General features: G+C 46.4%; 1 protein-coding gene across 1 annotated transcript in view; it reads left to right on the forward strand.

The window, feature by feature from the left end:
* Positions 1-25,295, forward strand: part of PUM3 (pumilio RNA binding family member 3) — a 517,651-nt gene that overhangs the window by 387,481 nt on the left and 104,875 nt on the right. The window contains exons 11-12 of the mRNA XM_069228428.1: positions 5,184-5,282; positions 19,816-19,869. Of these exons, the coding sequence (XP_069084529.1) occupies positions 5,184-5,282; positions 19,816-19,869 (153 nt within the window). The remainder of the gene's footprint in view (positions 1-5,183; positions 5,283-19,815; positions 19,870-25,295) is intronic.

The raw sequence follows: 25,295 nt of genomic DNA on the forward strand, positions 1-25,295 counted from the left end.
GGCCTATTAGTGACCCTGTCTGGGCTAACTCTTACTCTGGCCATCTCACCTGGGATGTACTGGTTTGAGAGCACCAGCCTGTCATGCACAATAGTGTGACTGGCACAAGTGTCTCTCAGGGCAGTGGCTGGGATTCCATTCACCTGTAGGTGGTGGAAGTGTCTACTTCCCTCTGGAATCTCCAACTCACCTGTTGGGCCCTTTTTCCAGTTGAAGGCTATGAAGACCTCCTCATCTGAGGAGTCATCTCCAATGGCTACACTGGTTACCCCTGGGGTTTTGCTAGGGGGTCTGTTTTTGGGACAAGAAGTGTCCTTGGTGTGGTGCCCTGTCTGTTTACAGTTATGGCACCATGCCTTAGTGGCATCCCAGCTCTTACCCTGGTACCCACCTTTGCTTTGGGTTGTGTCTCTGGGCCCACCCACCTGGTCTGGTTTTTGGGGGCCTACAGGGGACTCTTTTTCTTTGTTTCTAGTGTCACCCACTTTCTCCTGGGGAGGCTTTGTAACCCCTTTCTTTTGGTCACCCCCAGTGGAATTTTTGGTTACCCTAGTCTTGACCCAGTGGTCTGCCTTCTTTCCCAATTCTTGGGGAGAAATTGGACCTAGGTCTACCAGATACTGATGCAACTTTTCATTGAAGCAGTTACTTAAAATGTGTTCTTTCATAAACAAATTATAAAGCCCAACATAGTCATACACTTCATTTCCAGTTACCCAACCATCCAGTGTTTTCACTGAGTAGTCAACATAATCAACCCAGGTCTGGCTCGAGGATTTTTGAGCCCCCCTGAATCTAATCCTATACTCCTCAGTGGAGAATCCAAAGCCCTCAATCAGGGTACCCTTCATGAGGTCATAAGATTCTGCATCTTTTTTAGAGAGTGTGAGGAGTCTTTCCCTACACTTTCCTGTGAACATTTCCCAAAGGAGAGCACCCCAGTGAGATTTGTTCACTTTTCTGGTTACACAAGCCCTCTCAAAAGCTGTGAACCATTTGGTGATGTCATCACCATCTTCATATTTAGTTACAATCCCTTTAGGGATTTTCAACATGTCAGGAGAATCTCTGACCCTATTTATTTTGCTGCCACCATTGATGGGTCCTAGGCCCATCTCTTTTCTTTCCCTTTCTATGGCTAGGATCTGTCTTTCCAAAGCCAATCTTTTGGCCATCCTGGCTAACTGGATGTCCTCTTCACTGGAGTTATCCACAGTGATTTCAGAGTTGTTGGTCCCTCCTGTGAGGGAACCAGCATCTCTGACTATTATTTGTGGAGTCAGGGCTTGAGAGGCCCTGCTCTCCCTAAATAGGACTGGTAGGGGGGAATTTTCCTCCAAGTCACTATCTTCATCCTCTGTGTTGCCATCCTCAGAGGGGTTGGCTTTTTCAAACTCTGCCAAAAGCTCCTGGAGCTGTACTTTGGTAGGTTTGGAGCCCATTGCTATTTTCTTTAGTTTACAGAGTGACCTTAGCTCTCTCATCTGTAGATGGAGGTAAGGTGTGGTGTCGAGTTCCACCACAGTCACATCTGTGCTAGACATTTTGCTTCTAAAAGTTGGAATACTTTTTAAGAATCTAAAACTGGTTCTAGGTTCTAATTCAAACTTTTACAAACTTTTAAACTCTAAAAGAAATGCTAAACAGGATCTAACACAAGGCCCTAGCAGGTCTTTTAAGAATTTAGAAAACTTTTCAAATTGCAAAAATCAATTTCTAATGACAATTTTGGAATTTGTCATGTGATCAGGTATTGGCTGAGTAGTCCAGCAAATGCAAAGTCTTGTACCCCACCGCTGATCCACCAATGTAGGAAGTTGGCTCTGTATGTGCTATTTCAAAGTAAGGAATAGCATGCACAGAGTCCAAGGGTTCCCCTTAGAGGTAAAATAGTGGTAAAAATAGATAATACTAATGCTCTATTTTGTGGTAGTGTGGTCGAGCAGTAGGCTTATCCAAGGAGTAGTGTTAAGCATTTGTTGTACATACACATAGACAATAAATGAGGTACACACACTCAGAGACAAATCCAGCCAATAGGTTTTGTATAGAAAAATATCTTTTCTTAGTTTATTTTAAGAACCACAGGTTCAAATTTAACATGTAATATCTTGTTTGAAAGGTATTGCAGGTAAGTACATTAGGAACTTTGAATCATTTCAATTGCATGTATACTTTTCAAGTTATTCACAAATAGCTATTTTAAAAGTGGACACTTAGTGCAATTTTCACAGTTCCTGGGGGAGGTAAGTTTTTGTTAGTTTTACCAGGTAAGTAAGACACTTACAGGGTTCAGTTCTTGGTCCAAGGTAGCCCACCGTTGGGGGTTCAGAGCAACCCCAAAGTTACCACACCAGCAGCTCAGGGCCGGTCAGGTGCAGAGTTCAAAGTGGTGCCCAAAACGCATAGGCTTCAATGGAGAGAAGGGGGTGCCCCGGTTCCAGTCTGCCAGCAGGTAAGTACCCGCGTCTTCGGAGGGCAGACCAGGGGGGTTTTGTAGGGCACCGGGGGGGACACAAGCCCACACAGAAATTTCACCCTCAGCGGCGCGGGGGCGGCCGGGTGCAGTGTTAGAACAAGCGTCGGGTTCGCAATGGAAGTCAATGAGAGATCAAGGGATCTCTTCAGCGCTGCAGGCAGGCAAGGGGGTGCTTCCTCGGGTTAACCTCCACTTGGGCAAGGGAGAGGGGCTCCTGGGGGTCACTTCTGCAGTGAAAGTCCGGTCCTTCAGGTCCTGGGGGCTGCGGGTGCAGGGTCTTTTCCAGGCGTCGGGACTTAGGTTTCAGAGAGTCGCGGTCAGGGGAAGCCTTGGGATTCCCTCTGCAGGCGGCGCTGTGGGGGCTCAGGGGGGTCAGGTTTTGGTACTCACAGTCGTAGAGTAGTCCGGGGGTCCTCCCTGAGGTGTGGGTTCTCCACCAGCCGAGTCGGGGTCGCCGGGTGCAGTGTTGCAAGTCTCACGCTTCTTGCGGGGAGATTGCAGGGTTCTTTAAAGCTGCTCCTTTGGATAAAGTTGCAGTCTTTTTGGAGCAGGTCCGCTGTCCTCTGGAGTTTCTTGTCGTCGTTGAAGCAGGGCAGTCCTCAGAGGATGCAGAGGTCGCTGGTCCCTTTGGAAGGCGTCGCTGGAGCAGAGTTCTTTGGAAGGCAGGAGACAGGCCGGTGAGTTTCTGGAGCCAAGGCAGTTGTTGTCTTCTGGTCTTCCTCTGCAGGGGTTTTCAGCTAGGCAGTCCTTCTTCTTGTTGTTGCAGGAATCTAATTTTCTAGGGTTCAGGGTAGCCCTTAAATACTAAATTTAAGGGCGTGTTTAGGTCTGGGGGGTTAGTAGCCAATGGCTACTAGCCCTGAGGGTGGGTACACCCTCTTTGTGCCTCCTCCCAAGGGGAGGGGGTCACAAGCCTAACCCTATTGGGGGAATCCTCCATCTGCAAGATGGAGGATTTCTAAAAGTCAGAGTCACCTCAGCTCAGGACACTTTAGGGGCTGTCCTGACTGGCCAGTGACTCCTCCTTGTTTTTCTCATTATCTCTCCTGGACTTGCCGCCAAAAGTGGGGGCTGGGTCCAGGGGGCGGGCATCTCCACTAGCTGGAGTGCCCTGGGGCATTGTAACACGAAGCTTGAGCCTTTGAAGCTCACTGCTAGGTGTTACAGTTCCTGCAGGGGGGAGGTGTGAAGCACCTCCACCCAGAGCAGGCTTTGTTTCTGTCCTCAGAGAGCACAAAGGCTCTCACCGCATGAGGTCAGACACTCGTCTCTCAGCAGCAGGCTGGCACAGACCAGTCAGTCCTGCACTGAACAATTGGGTAAAATACAGGGGGTATCTCGAAGATGCCCTCTGTGTGCATTTTTTAATAAATCCAACACTGGCATCAGTGTGGGTTTATTATTCTGAGAAGTTTGATACTAAACTTCCCAGTATTCAGTGTAGCCATTATGGAGCTGTGGAGTTCGTTTTTGACAGACTCCCAGCCCATATACTCTTATGGCTACCCTGCACTTACAATGTCTAAGGTTTTGCTTAGACACTGTAGGGGCATAGTGCTCATGCACATATGCCCTCACCTGTGGTATAGTGCACCCTGCCTTAGGGCTGTAAGGCCTACTAGAGGGGTGACTTACCTATGCCACAGGCAGTGGGAGGTTGGCATGGCACCCTGAGGGGAGTGCCATGTCGACTTAGTCATTTTCTCCCCATCAGCACACACAAGCTGGCAAGCAGTGTGTCTGTGCTGAGTGAGGGGTCCCTAGGGTGGCATAAGACATGCTGCAGCCCTTAGAGACCTTCCCTGGCATCAGGGCCCTTGGTACCAGGGGTACCAGTTACAAGGGACTTACCTAGGTGCCAGGGTTGTGCCAATTGTGGAAACAATGGTACATTTTAGGTGAAAGAACACTGGTGCTGGGGCCTGGTTAGCAGGGTCCCAGCACACTTCTCAGTCAAGTCAGCATCAGTATCAGGCAAAAAGTGGGGGGTAACTGCAACAGGGAGCCATTTCTTTACACCAGCACTACGGTTTTACCTGCCCTGGGGCTTCCGGGTGCAAATGTGCTGGTCGATTTGGTTGCCTTGCGCACTGCATTGCTGATGAAGAGGGGGGCCACCTGGAAACGGCTGCAGAGGGAGACTTGGGGACAAATACGGCAGCTCTCAATGGGGGCGGGGCGGAAGGTCTGTTGGTTGGGGTCCTGGGACCAGGGGAACACAGTTGGTTGTCGTGGACCTGGCCATGGAGCTCGGGTGCAGCAGATTTTGGTTGTTGGGTGCTCCTGCATCTAAGGCGCACACTGTTCCTGCGTGGAACTGCAAAAAGGGAGAGTGTTACACCACCGTAGTCTCTCAGTGAATCTCTGTTACTTAACGTTTTTATTCTCGTTATTATCTAACCATTATTTTGTAGTACGTGAACATTTTAATATAGTTTCTTAATTTAATTGTAGGTTTGATTCTGTTTGAACTGGAAGAGTGCTTGAATGCACTTTAAACAGATATAATATTATTACATAATAAATGTTTGCAGTGTTCAGAAATTAACTGTTATGTAAGATCATTTTATGAATTATGGTACTATTTGCTATAGCAAATAATGTAAATGTATGTAACTGTCACCACAGATTTAACTATTTCACTGTGCTGTAAATATTGGGTATTAATGTTTTTGTATTTGTGATGCAATTTTATTTTTACCAGGAAATGATTGAAGCCATCCGAGAAGCTGTGATCTATTTGGCACACACCCATGATGGGGCTAGAGTAGCCATGCACTGCATTTGGCATGGGACCCCAAAGGTATGGTTCTTCTCATCGAAATTGGAAACTAATTGTGTAGCATGGCAATGAACCTCTGTGTTTGACTTTCCATATTTTCATACATTTTTTTTTTTTGGGGCAATATTATTTAACACATTGGGACCGATTCATAAACATTTTTAAGGTGTCAATCTGCTCCTCGTTGGTTTGCTCTTACAATGTGAGTAGATTTGCAAGGTTTAAGTAATTCCTAAAGCACTCACAGCTAACTGGATTTGCAAATATATTTATTACCTGCCCAGAGCATGTCGTGATAGCCAAATGGTATTTCACATCATCAGTTTTTCAATAGTCCTTAGTATCTCTCCATCCAGCATAATAGAACTTTTGAATATATGGGCATTGTGCTCTTGTGCATGAACAGCAATTGCTGGCTTTCATCTGCGATCAGTGAATGGTGAAGATGACCAACTGAATCTCCTTTATTCTTCATCTGGCTCATTCAGGTGTTCATAAGAGGCTTATTTCTCACCTATCCACGAGTAGCTAAGCCCACTCCAACTTAAACACTTGTCAGCTCTCATGAACAGGCTTTAAAGGTAGTCCTATGGGTGAGTCATAAAATATCAGTTTTGTAACATAGCCCTGCTGCCAGCTGTTAGGTTTGCTATGCAAGTGGGCAAAGTACAAATCTTTACTGTAAAGCATACTGGCCTCTGTGTTCTCTACGAACAGTACTTGAAATTATTAGTTGCAGCCCCCACCCCCGTACTGGGTCCATTGTATTTGTATCTTATTACATATGCCCAACATCCTGTTTTGTCTGCTTTCATCTGGTAGAATGTCATGTAAAAAGTGGGCTGATTTTTCTAGTTAAGATCACATAATTTTGGTTGCTGTCCTCTATTTTTGTTTTCATAATATGTATTTTCTCTTTCCAGTCAGGCATGTTATGAAACTGTCCAAAATGGATTTAAAGAATTTAGTGGTATATTTCGTACTACTAATAATGAACCTAGTCTTACAACATCTTCACATTGATAAGCTTTCTATTTTCCAAATCAAAAGTTTTTGCTGTTATTTTACTTTTTCAAATTTTTTTGAATACAGCTACTTTGTGTTTTCTGCAGTGTTTTGTCAGAGGAAGTAGGCATTTCCTAGTTCAAATAATATGTACAAATATTATGTTTGAAAGTGCAAATTCCCATTTGCAATTCAAAAATTTAAAAAGGGGCATCTCTACTTGGAGAAATATTTTTCTCATGGAGCAAATGTGCACAAGTGCACTTTTGTAGGCATTTGGAAATTCATAATTGTGCAGTATGTGTAGGAGTACTCCAGACGTGATTATTTGTGTTTATTTATTTTGTCTTGTGAACAGTCCTAGATCTCCTTTAGTGATAGATGACCTTAAAGAGCATGAAATGTAAGGTCTTGCAGTTCTTCGACCAATTTAATCACCGAAGGATTATAAAGCCTCTACACAGCACATCTTTCATACCTATACACCTATCTGTAGCTCTGCGGCAAGAAGTTTCACCCACAGTGTTGGTATCCCTGCAGGAATCTGCAAATTTTATTAAGAACTAACAGTCTTGCTGTTTTATTGATTTGCATGCTTTTCCGTGATCATGGTATTCAGAACGATCCTAGAAAATATTATTATACAGGTTAGTAATGATAGCCGTTTCCTAGAGGTCATGTCTCTGATTAAACATCTTTCGGGAGATTGACCAGAACCCCAGGACACCTTTCCACTCTTTTATTTTTCTATCACTATTGATTGAGGAGTTCTTGACTTTTGACCATATTGAAGTGGTGATAGTTTTATAGAAATCTAATTGTCTCTTCGCCACTAGGACAAAGGTGGTGGTGGAAATCGGGGCAGTTGAACATTTCTGTTTTAGATTTTTAATGTTCTTTGCCTTCCATATGCTTCCCCAGAACCTACATATCTGAAGCTGTAAATGGCTTGCTTGCAAATGGATATATAAGAGCGGCAGTGTCTCACAAATGAATACACTCACACGGTTGTCCAAGTGATTGAAGCCTAGGGGGAAACAGACATACTCTAAGTGTCCTCCTTACTTTGTTTCCTAATATTTTGGGGATAAAATTACTTTTTGGAGGAGAGTTATGTGATTTTATTTGTATAGCTCTTAATTGCTTAGTTTCTTTGTGCTAAAAAAACAAGAAAATAACATGCAGTAAGCAACAAAATAGATATTGCTAATTAAAATAGTGGAGTGTTTTGAATGTCTGATGTGCAAATGCCTTTTCTAGAGGAGTTTGAGCCATTGTGTGTAGCAGACCGACTATAACCGGAGTGTCATCCACATACACTTATGAGCAGACCACTGCTTGATGAAGTACTATTGCAAGGGGTGGCCTATAAAGATTAAAGAGAAATTTTATATTTTTATGGGCCACCTCAGCTAAGAGTTTTTTCTTTAAAGGAGAAAGGCAGGACTGCAGTCTTTCCAGATCCCCATTAAATAAAAGATTTGGTTTAATCCAGAAGAAGCTGGTTGCTTCCAGAGGGTTGAACAGAGTTGACATTATGGTCAAAAGTGGCCTATAATCCTAAAAAAATCTGCATTCTGTCACCACTGTAAGCAATTCTTCACCCTACGCCATCACGCAGATAACACCCCCAAGGTCAAATGCCTGCTTTGTGGCCGTCAGTAAGTTAATATATATATTTTTTTCTTCTTTAGTTTAGGCAGCACTGATTTGTTTTTTCCAACAGTTTATCTACATAGGGGATATTGAGACCCAAGAACATATGTGGGAGTACAATGTAACCATTCACCACCCTCACCAGCAGCAACAATTTAGACTCGGAGAACATTTAAGGGAAGGGGTTAGGAAAGGGACGCCCAGTAGTAGGTCCTTTTATTTTGAGTGAAGAAAATGATCAGTTGACCGCTCTATCCCGGAACTTGTACATACTATGAAGCAGAAAGGTTTTACTACCACCCAATCCACAGATCATGTAGACTTGTGGCTGAGATGTGAATACTTTAATCTGCACCTTGTGAAATATGGAGGGGGTGGGGGGAGATTGGGCCTGAGGTGGTGGGAACAGTCAGCCACCTGCAACAGTTATTCTCAGAACACTTTTGAAACACCTCACATTATCTGCCATAATTTCTCGACCTAATTGTGATTTGCCCTCCTCATAATTTTTCCAGTTGAACTTCTCTTTAGTATCACAGTTTTAATTAACTAACTATTCCTGTGGCTCAGAAGATTGGCAATAATCTTGAATTACACATCCTCAAAAATGCAAGACCGTACTCACGACTTGAAAATTCCAGATGTTTTGGTGAAAGGGCACTTGATTGTTCCGTCTCTTCACAAAAATGTGAATCTTTCATAAGTATGTCAGTGTTACCCAGTTAGGGTTTCAGTGCTTTAGTCACTCAACAAGTGTTCAAATGTAACTTTCCTGTTTTAGAGTTTTCTTGTTCCTGAACACCATGCCACTCATAAAGTTGTGTTGAAAGTTAAGCTGAAGGCTCGCCAACTCGCTGGAGAGCTCCCTTTATCCCCCTCCTTGCTCCAAGACCACTCCTTTGAGCTTTCTTGAAAACCTACATTGACTAACCTTAATGATGAGTAGAACTCCGTTTTGTTCCCGAACTCCACCCAAAATGGTGACAAGATCTCAACGATTCAGCATGACTGCTAGATGCTTTCTTACTCTTTTACCTGTGAGTGCAAGGCAATATCTCAGCAGACCCCCTCTCTGAAAGGTAAAATAAATGAGGCAGCAAGTCCTGTCACAAACATCCCCTCCGGACTACAAGTCACACCATTACCAATGTTTTATTCTAGTATGGAGACCTGTCTTCCCTTTTTTAATCCCACATATCTGCAAAAGAAACATGGCTTTCAGGCTGCTGGTTGGTGGATTTATGAGTAGCAGATAACGTATGTCTTGATACCTTCTGCCAAATTGCTTGAAGGTGATATTTACTGCATTTTAAATCCACCTTTTTATGTCCGAGTCATGGAGAAATAACCAAGGGATTCCCAACAAATCCTAAATTGTAGGGCATCAGATAAGTCAAAGGCAGTGTTTAAGGAAATGCCTCCTTGGCATGGTTACCCCCTGACTTTTTGCCTTTGCTGATGCTGAGTTTTGATTTGAAAGTGTGCTGAGGCCTGCTAACCAGGCCCCAGCACCAGTGTTCTTTCCCTAACCTGTACTTTTGTTTTCACAATTGGCACACCCTGGCATCCAGGTAAGTCCCTTGTAACTGGTACCAAGGGCCCTGATGCCAGGGAAGGTCTCTAAGAGCTGCAGCATATCTTATGCCACCCTGAGGACCCCTCACTCAGCACAGACACACTGCTTGCCAGCTTGTGTGTGCTGGTGAGGACAAAACGAGTAAGTCGACATGGCACTCCCCTCAGGGTGCCATGCCAAACTCACACTGCCTATGCAGTATAGATAAGTCACCCCTCTAGCAGGCCTTACAGCCCTAAGGCAGGGTGCACTATACCATAGGTGAGGGCACAAGTGCATGAGCACTGTGCCCCTATAGTGTCTAAGCAAAACCTTAGACATTGTAAGTGCAGGGTAGCCATAAGAGTATATGGTCTGGGAGTCTGTCATGCACGAAGTCCACAGCACCATAATGGCTACACTGAAAACTGGGAAGTTTGGTATCAAACTTCTCAGCACAATAAATGCACACTGATGCCAGTGTACATTTTATTGCAAAATACACCCCAGAGGGCACCTTAGAGGTGCCCCCTGAAACCTTAACCAACTACCCGTGTAGGCTGACTGGTTTTAGCAGCCTGCCACACTCGAGACATGTTGCTGGCCACATGGGGAGAGTGCCTTTGTCACTCTGTGGCGAGTAACAAAGCCTGTACTGGGTGGAGGTGCTTCACACCTCCCCCTGCAGGAACTGTAACACCTGGCGGGGAGCCTCAAGGGCTCACCCCCTTTGTTACAGCACCACAGGGCACTCCAGCAAGTGGAGTTGCCCGCCCCATCCGGCCACGGCCCCACTTTTGGTGGCAAGGCCGGAGCAGATAATGAGAATAACAAGGAGGAGTCACTGGCCAGTCAGGACAGCCCCTAAGGTGTCCTGAGCTGAGGAGATGGAGGATTCCCCCAATAGGGATAGGATTGTGACCCCCTCCCCTTGGGAGGAAGCACAAAGAGGGTGTACCCACCCTCAGGGCTAGTAGCCATTGGCTACTAACCCCCCAGACCTAAACAAGCCCTTAAATTTAGTATTTAAGGGGTCCCCGGAACCTAGGAACGCAGATTCCTGCAACCTAAGAAGAAGAGGACTGCTAAGCTGAAAAACCCTGCAGAGAAGACGGAGACACCAACTGCTTTGGCCCCAGCCCTACCGGCCTGTCTACCCCCCTTCTGAAGACACTGCTCCAGCGACGCTTTCCCCAGGAACCAGCGACCTCTGAATCCTCAGAGGACTGCCCTGCTCTAAAAGGACCAAGAACTCCTGAGGACAGCGGCTCTGTTCACCCAAGACTGCAACTTTGTTTCAAAAGGAGCAACTTTAAAACAACTGCGTTTCCCGCCGAAGCGTGAGACTTGCTACTCTGCACCCAACTCCCCCGGCTCGACTTGTGGAGAACAAACACTTCAGGGAGGACTCCCCGGCGACTGCGAGACCGTGAGTAGCCAGAGTTGCCCCCCCCCCTCCCCGAGTCCCCACAGCGACGCCTGCAGAGGGAATCCCGAGGCTCCCCCTGACCGCGACTGCCTGTTCCTCAGATCCCGACGCCTGGAAAAGACTCTGCACCCGCAGCCCCCAGGACCTGAAGGATCCGAACTCCAGTGCAGGAGTGACCCCCAGGAGGCCCTCTCCCTTGCCCAGGTGGTGGCTACCCCGAGGAGCCCCCCCCCCCCCTTGCCTGCCTGCATCGCTGCAGAGACCCCTTGGTCTCCCATTGATTTCAACGACAAACCCGACGTGTGTTTGCACACTGCACCCGGCCGCCTCCGTGCTGCTGAGGGTGTACTTTCTGTGCCAACTTGTGTCCCCCCCCCCCCCCCCCCCGGTGCCCTACAAAACCCCCCTGGTCTGCCCTCCGAAGACGCGGGTACTTACCTGCTGGCAGACTGGAACCGGGGGCACCCCCTTCTCCATTGAAGCCTATGTGTTTTGGGAACCACTTTGAACTCTGCACCTGACCGGCCCTGAGCTGCTGGTGTGGTAACTTTGGGGTTGCTCTGAACCCCCAACGGTGGGCTACCTTGGACCCAAACTAGAACCCCGTAGGTGGTTTACTTACCTGCAAAAACTAACTAACTCTTATTCCCCCTAGGAACTGTGAAAATTGCACTAAGTGTCTAGTTTTAAAATAGCTATATGTGATTTATGTGAAGACTGTATATGCTATTTTGATTATTCAAAGTTCCTAAAGTACCTACCTGAAATACCTTTCATTTAAAGTATTACATGTAAAATTTGAACCTGTGGTTATTAAAATAAACTAAGAAAATCTATTTTTCTATACAAAAACCTATTGGCCTGGAATTGTCTCTGAGTGTGAGTTCCTCATTTATTGCTTGTGTATGTACAACAAATGCTTAACACTACTCCTTTGATAAGCCTACTGCTCGACCACACTACCACAAAATGGAGCATTAGAATTATCTCTTTTTGCCACTATCTTACCTCTAAGGGGAACCCTTGGACTCTGTGCATACTATTCCTTAACTTTGAAATAGGGCATACAGAGCCAACGTCCTACATTGGTGGCAGCGGTGGGATACAAGACTTTGCATTTGCTGGACTACTCAGCCAATACCTGATCACACGACAAATTCCAAAAATTGTCATTGTAAATTGATTTTTGCAATTTGAGCTATTTTTCTAAATTTTTAAAAGTCCTGCTAGGGCCTTGTGTTAGTCCCTGTTAGCATTTCTTTTAGAGTTTAAACGTTTTGTAAAAGTTTGAATTAAATTCTAGAAATAGTTTTAGATTCTTAAAAAATATTCCAACTTTTAGAAACATAATGTCTGGTGCAGAAGAGAATGTGATGGAACTCGACCTCACACCTTACCTCCATCTTAAGATGAGGGAGCTAAGGTCTCTCTGCAAAATAAGGAAATCCCAGTTGGCTTAAGACCCTCCAAACAACAGCTCCAGCAGCTGCTGGCAGAGTTTGAAAAAGCCAACCCCTCTGAGGATGACCTCCCAGAGGATGATGTTAGTGACTTGGAGGAGAATTCCCCCCTTCCAGTCCTAATTAGGGAGATCAGGGCCCCTCAAGCCCTGTCTCCAAAAATAATAGTCAGAGATGCTGCTTCCCTCACAGGAGGGTCCAGCAACTCTGTAATCACTGAGGAGAGCCTCAGTGAAGATGACCTCCTGTTAGCCAGGATGGGCAAAAGATTGGCTTTAGAGAGACAGCTCCTAGCCATAGAAAGGGAAAGACAAGAGATGGGTTTTGGTCCCATCCATGGTGGCAGCAACATAAATAGGCTCAGAGATTCTCCTGACATGTTGAAAATCCCAAAAGGGATTGTAACTAAATATGAAGATGGTGATGACATCACCAAATGGTTCACAGCTTTTGAGAGGGCTTGTGCAACCAGAAAAGTGAACAGATCTCACTGGGGTGCTCTCCTTTGGGAAATGTTTACTGGAAAGTGTAGGGATAGACTCCTCACACTCGCTGGAAAGGATGCAGAATCTTATGACCTCATGAAGGGTACCCTGATTGAGGGCTTTGGATTCTCCACTGAGGAGTATAGAATTAGATTCAGGGGGGCTCAAAAAACCTCGAGCCAGACCTGGGTTGATTTTGTGGACTACTCAGTGAAAACACTGGATGGTTGGATACAAGGCAGTGGTGTAAATGATTATGATGGGCTGTACAATTTATTTGTGAAAGAACACCTGTTAAGTAATTGTTCAAATGATAAACTGCATCAGCATCTGGTAGACCTAGGACCAATTTCTCCCCAAGAATTGGGAAAGAAGGCGGACCACTGGGTCAAGACTAGTGTGACCAAGACTTCCACAGGGGGTGACCAAAAGAAAGGGGTCACAAAGCCTCCCCAGGGGAAGAGTGTTGAGACATCCAAAAACAAAAATAGTAAAGAGTCTTCTACAGGCCCCAAAAAACCTGCACAGGAGGGTAGGCCCAGAACCTCTTCACAAAACAATTTTGGGTACAAGGGTAAAAACTTTGATCCCAAAAAGGCCTGGTGTCGTAGCTGTAATCAGCCTGGACACCAAACTGGAGACAAGGCCTGTCCCAAGAAAAGTACCACTTCTAACTCCACTCCAGCTAACACTGGAATGGCTAGTCTCCAAGTGGGATCAACAGTGTGCCCAGAGCAAATCAGGTGTCAAACTGAAGCTACATTAGTCTCTGAGGGTGGGGTGGATTTAGCCACACTGGCTGCCTGGCCTCCTAACATGCAAAAATACAGGCAGCAGCTCTTAATTAATGGGACAAGTGTAGAAGGCCTGAGGGATACAGGTGCCAGTGTCACCATGGTGACAGAGAAACTGGTTTCCCCTGGTCAATACCTGGCTGGACAAACTTATCCAGTCACCAACGCTGACAATCAGACTAAAGTACATCCCATGGCTATGGTAACTTTAGAGTGGGGAGGGGTCAATGGCCTGAAACAGGTGGTGGTCTCCCCAAATATCCCAGTAGACTGTTTGCTTGGAAATGACCTGGAGTCCTCAGCATGGGCTGAGGTAGAATTGAAAACCCATGCAGCCATGCTGGGTATCCCTGAACTGGTGTGTGTCAAGACAAGGGCACAGTGCAAGGCTCAGGGTGAAAAAGTAGAGCTGGAGCCTGGAAAAAGGGCCCAGCCTACCAAGAGAAAAGGAAAGACAACTGGGAAACCAGCTGCAACACAACAACAAAAAGAGAACCTCTCTTCTCAGGAAGAAGTTCTGCCCTCTGAGGGAACTGAGCCTATGGAGTTAGAACCTTATCATGTTGAGCTCTTAGGCCCAGGGGACCCTCAAGGGAGCAGTTGTGTAAGGGGCAAGAAACCTGTCCCTCTCTTGAAGGCCTTAGGCAGCAAGCTGCTGAAGAGTCCAATGGCAAGAAAACTGGAACACATAGGGTCTGTTAGGAAGATGGACTCCTTTACACTGAGGCAAGAGATCCCAAACCTCGTGCCACTAGGAGAGTGGTAGTGCCTCAGGAGTTTAGGGAGTTCATACTGACCTTAGCCCATGATATTCCTCTTGCTGGGCATTTGGGACAAACCAAGACGTGGGAGAGACTAGTCAACCACTTCTATTGGGCCAACATGTCCCAGAAGGTCAAGGAGTTTTGTGTCTCCTGTACCACCTGTCAAGCCAGTTGTAAGACAGGTGGACACCCAAAGGCCCCCCTCATTCCACTTCCAGTGGTGGGGGTCCCCTTTGAAAGAGTGGGTGTGGACATAGTGGGTCCACTTGAACCTCCCACAGCCTCAGGGAATATGTACATACTAGTAGTAGTGGATCATGCTACTAGATGCCCTGAAGCTATTCCCCTTAGGTCGACTACTGCCCCTGCAGTAGGCAAGGCCCTCATTGGTATTTTTACCAGAGTGGGTTTTCCTAAGGAGGTGGTGTCTGACAGAGGTACCAACTTCATGTCAGCATACCTGAAGCACATGTGGAATGAGTGTGGAGTGACTTATAAATTCACCACACCATCCACAAACTAATGGCCTTGTTGAGAGATTCAACAAGACATTAAAAGGCATGATCATGGGGCTCCCTGAAAAACTCAAAAGGAGATGGGATGTCCTCTTGCCATGTCTGCTTTTCGCTTTTCAGAGAGGTGCCTCAGAAGGGAGTAGGGTTCTCACCTTTTGAACTTCTGTTTGGCCAATCTGTAAGGGGACCACTAGCTCTTGTGAAAGAAGGCTGGGAGAGACCTCTTCATGAGCCTAAACAAGACATAGTGGACTGTGTACTTGGCCTGCGTTCAAGGATGGCAGAGTACATGGAAAAGGCAAGTAAAAACCTTGAGGCCAGCCAACAGCTCCAGAAGTTTTGGTATGACCAAAAGGCTGCAATGGTTGAATTTCAACCAGGGCAGAAAGTCTAGGTTCTGGAGCCTGTGGCTCCCAGGGCACTTCAGGACAAATGGAGTGGCCCTTACCCAGTGCTAGAAAAGAAGAGTCGGGTCACCTACCTGGTGGACCTACGCACTAGCAGGAGCCCCAAGAGGGTGATCCATGTGAACCGCCTTAAGCTCTTCCATGACAGGGCTGATGTGAATCTGTTGATGGTAACAGATGAGGACCAGGAAGCTGAGAGTGAACCTCTCCCTGATCTCCTCTCCTCAGACCCTAAAGATGGTTCAGTTGATGGAGTGATCTATTCAGTCACCCTCTCTGGCCAACAGCAATCTGACTGCAGGAAGGTCCTGCAACAGTTTGCTGAGCTCTTTTCCCTGACTCCTGGTCAGACCCACCTGTGTACCCATGATGTGGATACAGGAGACAGCATGCCTGTCAAAAACAAAATATTCAGACAGTCTGACCAAGTTTAGGAAAGCATCAAAGTGGAAGTCCACAAGATGCTGGAATTGGGAGTCACTGAGCACTCTGTCAGCCCCTGGGCTAGCCCAGTGGTCTTAGTCCCCAAACCTCACACCAAAGATGGAAAGAGAGAGATGAGGTTTTGTGTGGACTACAGAGGACTTAATTCTGTCACCAAGACAGATGCCCATCCCATTCCAAGGGCTGATGAATTGATTGATAAATTAGGTGCTGCCAAATTCTTAAGTACCTTTGACTTAACAGCAGGGTACTGGCAAATCAAAATGGCACCAGGAGCAAAAGAAAAGACAGCATTCTCCACACCTGATGGGCATTATCAGTTTACTGTTATGCCCTTTGGTTTAAAGAATGCCCCTGCCACCTTCCAAAGGTTGGTGAATCAAGTCCTTGCTGGTTTGGAGTCCTTTAGTGCAGCTTATCTTGACGATATTGCTGTCTTTAGCTCCAACTGGCAGGATCACCTGGTCCACCTGAAGAAGGTTTTGAAGGCTCTGCAATCAGCAGGCCTCTCTATCAAAGCATCCAAATGACAGATAGGGCAGGGAACTGTGGTTTACTTGGGACACCTTGTAGGTGGAGGCCAAGTTCAGCCACTCCCGCCTGAGATCCAGACCATTCTGGACTGGGCAGCTCCAAAAACCCAGACTCAAGTCAGGGCATTCCTTGGCTTGACTGGGTATTACAGGAGGTTTGTGAAGGGATATGGATCCATAGTGACAGCCCTCACAGAACTTACCTCCAAGAAAATGCCCAAGAAGGTAAACTGGACTGTAGAATGCCAACAGGCCTTTGACACCCTGAAACAAGCAATGTGCACAGCACCAGTTCTAAAAGCTCCAGATTACTCCAAGCAGTTCATTGTGCAGACAGATGCCTCTGAACATGGGATAGGGGCAGTTTTGTCCCAAACAAATGATGATGGCCTTGACCAGCCTGTTGCTTTCATTAGCAGGAGGTTACTCCCCAGGGAGCAGCGTTGGAGTGCCATTGAGAGGGAGGCCTTTGCTGTGGTTTGGTCCCTGACGAAGCTGAGACCATACCTCTTTGGTACTCACTTTGTAGTTCAAACTGACCACAGACCTCTCAGATGGCTGATGCAAATGAAAGGTGTAAGGAAATGCCTCCTTGGCATGGTTGACCCCTGACTTTTTGCCTTTGCTGATGCTATGTTTTGAATTGAAAGTGTGCTGAGGCCTGCTAACCAGGCCCCAGCACCAGTGTTCTTTCCCTAACCTGTACTTTTGTTTTACACAATTGGCACACCCTGGCATCCAGGTAAGTCCCTTGTAACTGGTACTCCTGGTACCAAGGGCCCTGATGCCAGGGAAGGTCTCTAAGGGCTGCAGCATAACTTATGTCACCCTGGGGACCCCTCACTCAGCACAGACACACTGCTTGCCAGCTTGTGTGTGCTGGTGAGAACAAAACGAGTAAGTCGACATGGCACTCCCCTCAGGGTGCCATACCAACCTCATACTGCCTATGCAGGTATAGATAAGTCACCCCTCTAGCAGGCCTTACAGCCCTAAGGCAGGGTGCACTATACCATAGGTGAGGGCACCAGTGCATGAGCTCTGTGCCCCTACAGTGTCTACGCAAAACCTTAGACATTGTAAGTGCAGGGTAGCCATAAGAGTATATGGTCTGGGAGTCTGTCAAACACAAACTCCACAGCACCATAATGGCTACACTGAAAACTGGGAAGTTTGGTATCAAACTTCTCAGCACAATAAATGCACACTGATGCCAGTGTACATTTTATTGTAAACTACACCCCAGAGGGCACCTTAGAGGTGCCCCCTAAAACCTTAACCAACTACCTGTGTAGGCTGACTGGTTCCTGCAGCCTGCCACACTCGAGACATGTTGCTGGCCCCATGGGGAGAGTGCCTTTGTCACTCTGAGGCCAGTAACAAAGCCTGCACTGGGTGGAGATGCTAACACCTCCCCCAGGCAGGAGCTGTAACACCTGGAAGTGAGCCTCAAAGGCTCACCCCCTTTGTTCCAGCACCACAAGGCACTCCAGCTAGTGGAGTTGCCCGCCCCCTCTGGCCACGGCCCCACTTTTGGCGGCAAGGCCGGAGGAAATAATGAGAATAACAAGGAGGAGTCACTGGCCAGTCAGGACAGCCCCTAAGGTGTCCTGAGCTGAAGTGACTCTAACTTTTAGAAATCCTCCATCTTGCAGATGGAGGATTCCCCCAATAGGGTTAGGATTGTGACCCCCTCCCCTTGGGAGGAGGCACAAAGAGGGTGTACTCACCCTCAGGGCTAGTAGCCATTGGCTACTAACCCCCCAGACCTAAACACGCCCTTAAATTTAGTATTTAAGGGCTACCCTGAACCCTAGAAAATTAGATTCCTGCAACAACAAGAAGAAGGACTGCCTAGCTGAAAACCCCTGCAGAGGAAGACCAGAAGACAACAACTGCCTTGGCTCCAGAAACTCACTGGCCTGTCTCCTGCCTTCCAAAGAACTCTGCTCCAGCGACGCCTTCCAAAGGGACCAGCGACCTCTGAATCCTCTGAGGACTGCCCTGCTTCGACGACAAGAAACTCCAGAGGACAGCGGACCTGCTCCAAAAAGACTGCAACTTTGTTTCAAGAAGCAGCTTTAAAGAACCCTGCAACTCCCCGCAAGAAGCGTGAGACTTGCAACACTGCACCCGGCGACCCCGACTCGGCTGGTGGAGAACCAACACCTCAGGGAGGACCCCCGGACTACTCTACGACTGTGAGTACCAAAACCTGTCCCCCCTGAGCCCCCACAGCGCCGCCTGCAGAGGGAATCCCGAGGCTTCCCCTGACCGCGACTCTCTGAAACCTGAGTCCCGACACCTGGAAAAGACCCTGCACCCGCAGCCCCCAGGACCTGAAGGACCGGACTTTCACTGCAGAAGTGACCCCCAGGAGTCCCTCTCCCTTGCCCAAGTGGAGGTTTCCCCGAGGAAGCCCCCCCTTGCCTGCCTGCAGCGCTGAAGAGATCCCTTGATCTCTCATTGACTTCCATTGCGAACCCGACGCTTGTTCTAACACTGCACCCGGCCGCCCCCGCGCTGCTGAGGGTGAAATTTCTGTGTGGGCTTGTGTCCCCCCCGGTGCCCTACAAAACCCCCCTGGTCTGCCCTCCGAAGACGCGGGTACTTACCTGCTGGCAGACTGGAACCGGGGCACCCCCTCCTCTCCATTGAAGCCTATGTGTTTTGGGCACCACTTTGAACTCTGCACCTGACTGGCCCTGAGCTGCTGGTGTGGTAACTTTGGGGTTGCTCTGAACCCCCAACGGTGGGCTACCTTGGACCAAGAACTGAACCCTGTAAGTGTCTTACTTACCTGGTAAAACTAACAAAAACTTACCTCCCCCAGGAACTGTGAAAATTGCACTGTGTCCACTTTTGAAATAGCTATTTGTGAATAACTTGAAAAGTATACATGCAATTGAAATTATTCAAAGTTCCTAATGTACTTACCTGCAATACCTTTCAAACAAGATATTACATGTTAAATTTGAACCTGTGGTTCTTAAAATAAACTAAGAAAAGATATTTTTCTATAACAAAACCTATTGGCTGGATTTGTCTCTGAGTGTGTGTACCTCATTTATTGTCTATGTGTATGTACAACAAATGCTTAACACTACTCCTTGGATAAGCCTACTGCTCGACCACACTACCACAAAATAGAGCATTAGTATTATCTATTTTTACCACTATTTTACCTCTAAGGGGAACCCTTGGACTCTGTGCATGCTATTCCTTACTTTGAAATAGCACATACAGAGCCAACTTCCTACAGCAGACATGAAGAAGTTTACAGTAGCTCTTATGGTGATTCGTTGTTCTAGTAGCATTATTCAGCGTTTTGAAACACCCACAGTTAAAAATGCTTTTAGGAATAAAACATGGAAATTAGTTCAATAAATTAATACGTTTGAATATATCGTAAGTATACGTTTTCCATGCTTACTAAAGTAAATTGATATGAAAAGCTCATCTGCATTTTATAAGGTATTAAGCTAAAACTTTGTTTCACTTTTATAGGACAGAAAAGTCATTATAAAAACCATGAAAACTTACATTGAAAAAATTGCTACAGTAAGTATTAAGTACTGATTTTTCTGCTTAATATTGTGTGAAAACAGTGATGTTGCATCTGTTGCAGTTTCAAAACAAATTACCACACTAGTTCTTTTGAATAGTTACATCAGTATTGAAAGTAAATAATAATAATTTTGGCTTAGCATTGCTTAGTTCCTTTTCTACTGGAATATTGTAGACTGAGTTATGAAGTTGTTTTTGGACCACAGTGCACCAACCCGTCACCCCAGCTCAATATAGTTCTCTTATTACATTCATTGTTAAAGGCATGCCAATGCCACACTTTCTGAGAATTGATTGTATTATTCCTGAGGCTTCACTGACTACTTGTTCTAGTTCCGCAGCATCAGAGGCCACAGCATCCTTTTGTGAGTCACATTTTTGGAGTATGTATACACTCCCTACTACTGCAATTTGTAACAAAAGCACTGTGTTTTAACTGTCGTTCAATGACTAGTCTCCCATTTCTAAACATTTTGTGCACTTGATCTATGGCACACCTCCAATTTATCTGTGCACGTGGGGGCTCTATTTTGTTTTGCCTTGTTGTGCATGAAATAGCCATTTTCAGAAACCCTGGTCAAATCTTGGGTTACTCCCTGCTTAGATGTCTGTGAATGAATAGCCAGGATTCCTGAAGCATATGGTCAGATAGGCATTGGGCTGTGGCTCATCTCCCCAAACCCCATGGCTCACCTCCCTCAAGTCTCATTCCCAAGTTTCAAAAGACCTGAAGGAGGGGGTTGGATTGGAGAATAAAATGCCACAGTCTTCCACAGTTTAATTTGCCCCTCACAGTTTTCTGCCTATCCAGTAAACGCAGAGGAAAGCAGATTGCAGTCTGAAGCTATCTACCACCATCTCCCCTTCCTTCCACTTGTTTGTACTTTTGTACTGTGGCCACAGGATTTCTCTCTATGCTGGAAGCAACTGTCAGAGTGGCTGTGACAGAGCTTCTGCCAGCACAATGGCTTCTCTTTATTTTGCCATTGGAAAACTTAGACCTCCAGGCAGGTGAAGGAGGAATGAAGAAGCGGTTGGGTGTCAGGGCACCTTCTATTTTTGCAGATTTGGGTAAAGGAGTGTGGGGGACTGGTAGCAAGGCACAAGATATTCCTTTTTGTTTCCACAGTTTCTTTTCAGAAAAGAATCAAATGTTATTAAAAAAAAAAAAGATCTGTGTGTGGCTTGCAAAGGCACTCCGCCCACACTTCTTGCCTTAATCATTGTTTGCATACTAGTTCACTGATGCTCCACCTTTCTCTTTACTGTCATCATGTGAGCAGACTTCTAGTAACAGGATAACCACAGATATGAACCCCATCTTCCCCCCTATTTTTTGTAAGAGTGGTAATACCCTCTCTTCCCAGTATGTGTTGACTGTCAATAATGATAGAAAATATAAGTCCAGGTCTTGTCACCTGCACCTGCATCCATGTGGCGAGAATGCCTACTGTCTCAACCAAGTTAGAAATCTTTTAAAGTGGTCACACCAGTTGTCAAGATGATGGCACAGGATACTTTCTAAAACCTGTTCTGCTTGGTGATGGGGGAAAGACTTCCAACCCATTCCCTTTGTAAAAGTAGGTGACCCCTTTTTTTAATTTACCATGCACCTCCCTCATCTCCCTCTTTTTCGTTGTTGCTGTTGGTCTTTGGGCAAGCAATGACTTCTGATGGTCTCTGTTGTACTTTATATCTACAAAGTCATGTTGGCGAGATCCAAATGGTCTGACTTATGGCTTTTTCACCAGGATCTTTGGAAACTTATAATAAAAAGGGAAGATGCATTGCACTAGAATTGAAAGATTATATGTAGAAGTGTGTATGTGCTTATGGTAGTTGTATAGCACAAACCTAGACACAGGTAGCAGAAGGCTGTACAGAATCAAAGGCACTGTACAGTCAGCAAGTGATTTAAGAGGTAGCCGAGTTCAAAAAGTGGACATCACTTTTACTTTGTTGTTATATAGTGTTCGTTAAAGAGATGCATCATCAGCGGTTTCATAAAAGTCGATAATCCCAGCCCCCTAATATACCGCCGTAAAAAAATTGTTGTCCAGAGATTTTCATTTTTGATTTGTGCTTTTGGATTATTAGGGAAGTAATTTAGTTTGCGTAGACAAAGCTGATCCAGACCACATTTTTCTGGATGACATGTTTAAAAATGTCAAATGCGTTGCATTAATGATGTAATATTTCAGGACCCATGAGACCTATATACTTCATTTTAGTGTCAAAACATAGGTTTTGCGGGGTCAAGTAGTCTTATAAAGACAGAAAATAACTCCTCAGAACAACCATTTTGCCATTTTCCAAAATGGGGGCTGTAATAGAGGAAGAAGAGACATATGGAAATGAAACAAATAATAATGTTTTTAATCCTTTTATGTATAAACCAAACCGTGTTTATGATTTGCTTTACTGATCCTAAACAATGATGTAGGAAATGTTAAGACATCAGGCATTCTTGTTGACTCCCATGATTTGCTGCGCTCTGGGGCATTACAAAATTTAAATCTTTCAGGATGTTTCGTGAAATGGTTCCTGCTGAATTTACTGCATCCTGTGATCTTATTCTGGTAGCAAGAACTTCAGGAGGCAAATCAGCTGAAAACACCCTAAAAGGCTCATTCTTGCTGTTAGACTAACAAATAGAACTGTTGTAATTGTATCATTTCACCAGAAAAGCCTTAATTTCATTATTATGGATCAAAACAGTTTCATCAGTGTTGACTGTCATTTCTCTGATCTCACTGAATGTGAACCCATAACCAGCATTCAAGTGGCTTTACATGTGCTTTTTCGAAGAATGCACACTGCACTGAAGACTGGCGGTTACGTTGGTGCTGGGATCTCATTGTAGATTCATATTTTCAAATGCATGAAGTTCAGATGGGCATACAAATCCACTGCAAATACCTTCACCTCACTGTGTAGATCAGCTGCTAGGCTGAAAACGTAATCTTTTAAGAAACTAGCTGCAGATAAAAACATGTTTTCCCTTTGAGACTTGCATACTCTGCACTTTGTTGTTGCGTCAATCCCTTTGGCCCTTTTTCTGGCTAAACCACAGATAACGCGTTGAAGATCATCTGCTTTCTGATCAGTTGTTGGTGTATGAGGGGTAGCCATTGATCTTCTAAGTCTTTCACAGAAAACTTAGATCCTTATGTGATTCACTGGGTCCTGCTATTTTTTTCAGTTTTTCCAGGCTTTTTTTCCCATTGTATACAACTTGTAGCACTTGTTACAGTGATACAATATTTAATACTCTTCATCCATCATTTTCAGTTTTTAGTGAACTTCGTCTTGCTGTATTTTGTGCAGCATCTCAAACTCTTCTGTCCAGCCGGAGTTGATGTTAGCTTTTTTTTTTAGGATTAGTTTGGCATTGTAAGGAAATGCCTCCTTGGCATGGTTGCCCCCTGACTTTTTGCCTTTGCTGATGCTATGTTTACAATTGAAAGTGTGCTGAGGCCTGCTAACCAGGCCCCAGCACCAGTGTTCTTTCCCTAACCTGTACTTTTGTATCCACAATTGGCAGACCCTGGCATCCAGATAAGTCCCTTGTAACTGGTACTTCTAGTACCAAGGGCCCTGATGCCAAGGAAGGTCTCTAAGGGCTGCAGCATGTCTTATGCCACCCTGGAGACCTCTCACTCAGCACAGACACACTGCTTGCCAGCTTGTGTGTGCTAGTGAGGACAAAACGAGTAAGTCGACATGGCACTCCCCTCAGGGTGCCATGCCAGCCTCTCACTGCCTATGCAGTATAGGTAAGACACCCCTCTAGCAGGCCTTACAGCCCTAAGGCAGGGTGCACTATACCATAGGTGAGGGTACCAGTGCATAAGCATGGTACCCCTACAGTGTCTAAACAAAACCTTAGACCTTGTAAGTGCAGGGTAGCCATAAGAGTATATGGTCTGGGAGTCTGTCAAACACGAACTCCACAGCTCCATAATGGCTACACTGAAAACTGGGAAGTTTGGTATCAAACTTCTCAGCACAATAAATGCCCACTGATGCCAGTGTACATTTTATTGTAAAATACACCCCAGAGGGCACCTTAGAGGTGCCCCCTGAAACTTAACCGACTATCTGTGTAGGCTGACTAGTTTTAGCAGCCTGCCACAAACCGAGACATGTTGCTGGCCCCATGGGGAGAGTGCCTTTGTCACTCTGAGGCCAGTAACAAAGCCTGCACTGGGTGGAGATGCTAACACCTCCCCCAGGCAGGAATTGTCACACCTGGCGGTGAGCCTCAAAGGCTCACCTCCTTTGTGCCAACCCAGCAGGACACTCCAGCTAGTGGAGTTGCCCGCCCCCTCCGGCCCGGCCCCCACTTTTGGCGGCAAGGCCGGAGAAAATAATGAGAATAACAAGGAGGAGTCACTGGCCAGTCAGGACAGCCCCTAAGGTGTCCTGAGCTGAGGTGACTCTAACTTTTAGAAATCCTCCATCTTGCAGATGGAGGATTCCCCCAATAGGGTTAGGATTGTGACCCCCTCCCCTTGGGAGGAGGCACAAAGAGGGTGTACCCACCCTCCGGGCTAGTAGCCATTGGCTACTAACCCCCCAGACCTAAACACGCCCTTAAATTTAGTATTTAAGGGCTACCCTGAACCCTAGAAAATTAGATTCCTGCAACTACAAGAAGAAGGACTGCCCAGCTGAAAACCCCTGCAGCGGAAGACCAGAAGACGACAACTGCCTTGGCTCCAGAAACTCACCGGCCTGTCTCCTGCCTTCCAAAGATCCTGCTCCAGCGACGCCTTCCAAAGGGACCAGCGACCTCGACATCCTCGGAGGACTGCCCCTGCTTCGAAAAGACAAGAAACTCCCGAGGACAGCGGACCTGCTCCAAGAAAAGCTGCAACTTTGTTTCCAGCAGCTTTAAAGAACCCTGCAAGCTCCCCGCAAGAAGCGTGAGACTTGCAACACTGCACCCGGCGACCCCGACTCGGCTGGTGGCGATCCAACACCTCAGGAGGGACCCCAGGACTACTCTGATACTGTGAGTACCAAAACCTGTCCCCCCTGAGCCCCCACAGCGCCGCCTGCAGAGGGAAACCCGAGGCTTCCCCTGACCGCGACTCTTTGAACCTAAAGTCCCGACGCCCGGGAGAGACCCTGCACCCGCAGCCCCCAGGACCTGAAGGACCGGACTTTCACTGGAGAAGTGACCCCCAGGAGTCCCTCTCCCTTGCCCAAGTGGAGGTTTCCCCGAGGAATCCCCCCCTTGCCTGCCTGCAGCGCTGAAGAGATCCCGAGATCCCTCATAGACTAACATTGCGAACCCGACGCTTGTTTCTACACTGCACCCGGCCGCCCCCGCGCCGCTGAGGGTGAAATTTCTGTGTGGACTTGTGTCCCCCCCCGGTGCCCTACAAAACCCCCCTGGTCTGCCCTCCGAAGAC

This window comes from Pleurodeles waltl, chromosome 1_1 (genome assembly GCF_031143425.1).
Source record: "Pleurodeles waltl isolate 20211129_DDA chromosome 1_1, aPleWal1.hap1.20221129, whole genome shotgun sequence".
NCBI classification, from domain to species: domain Eukaryota; kingdom Metazoa; phylum Chordata; class Amphibia; order Caudata; family Salamandridae; genus Pleurodeles; species Pleurodeles waltl.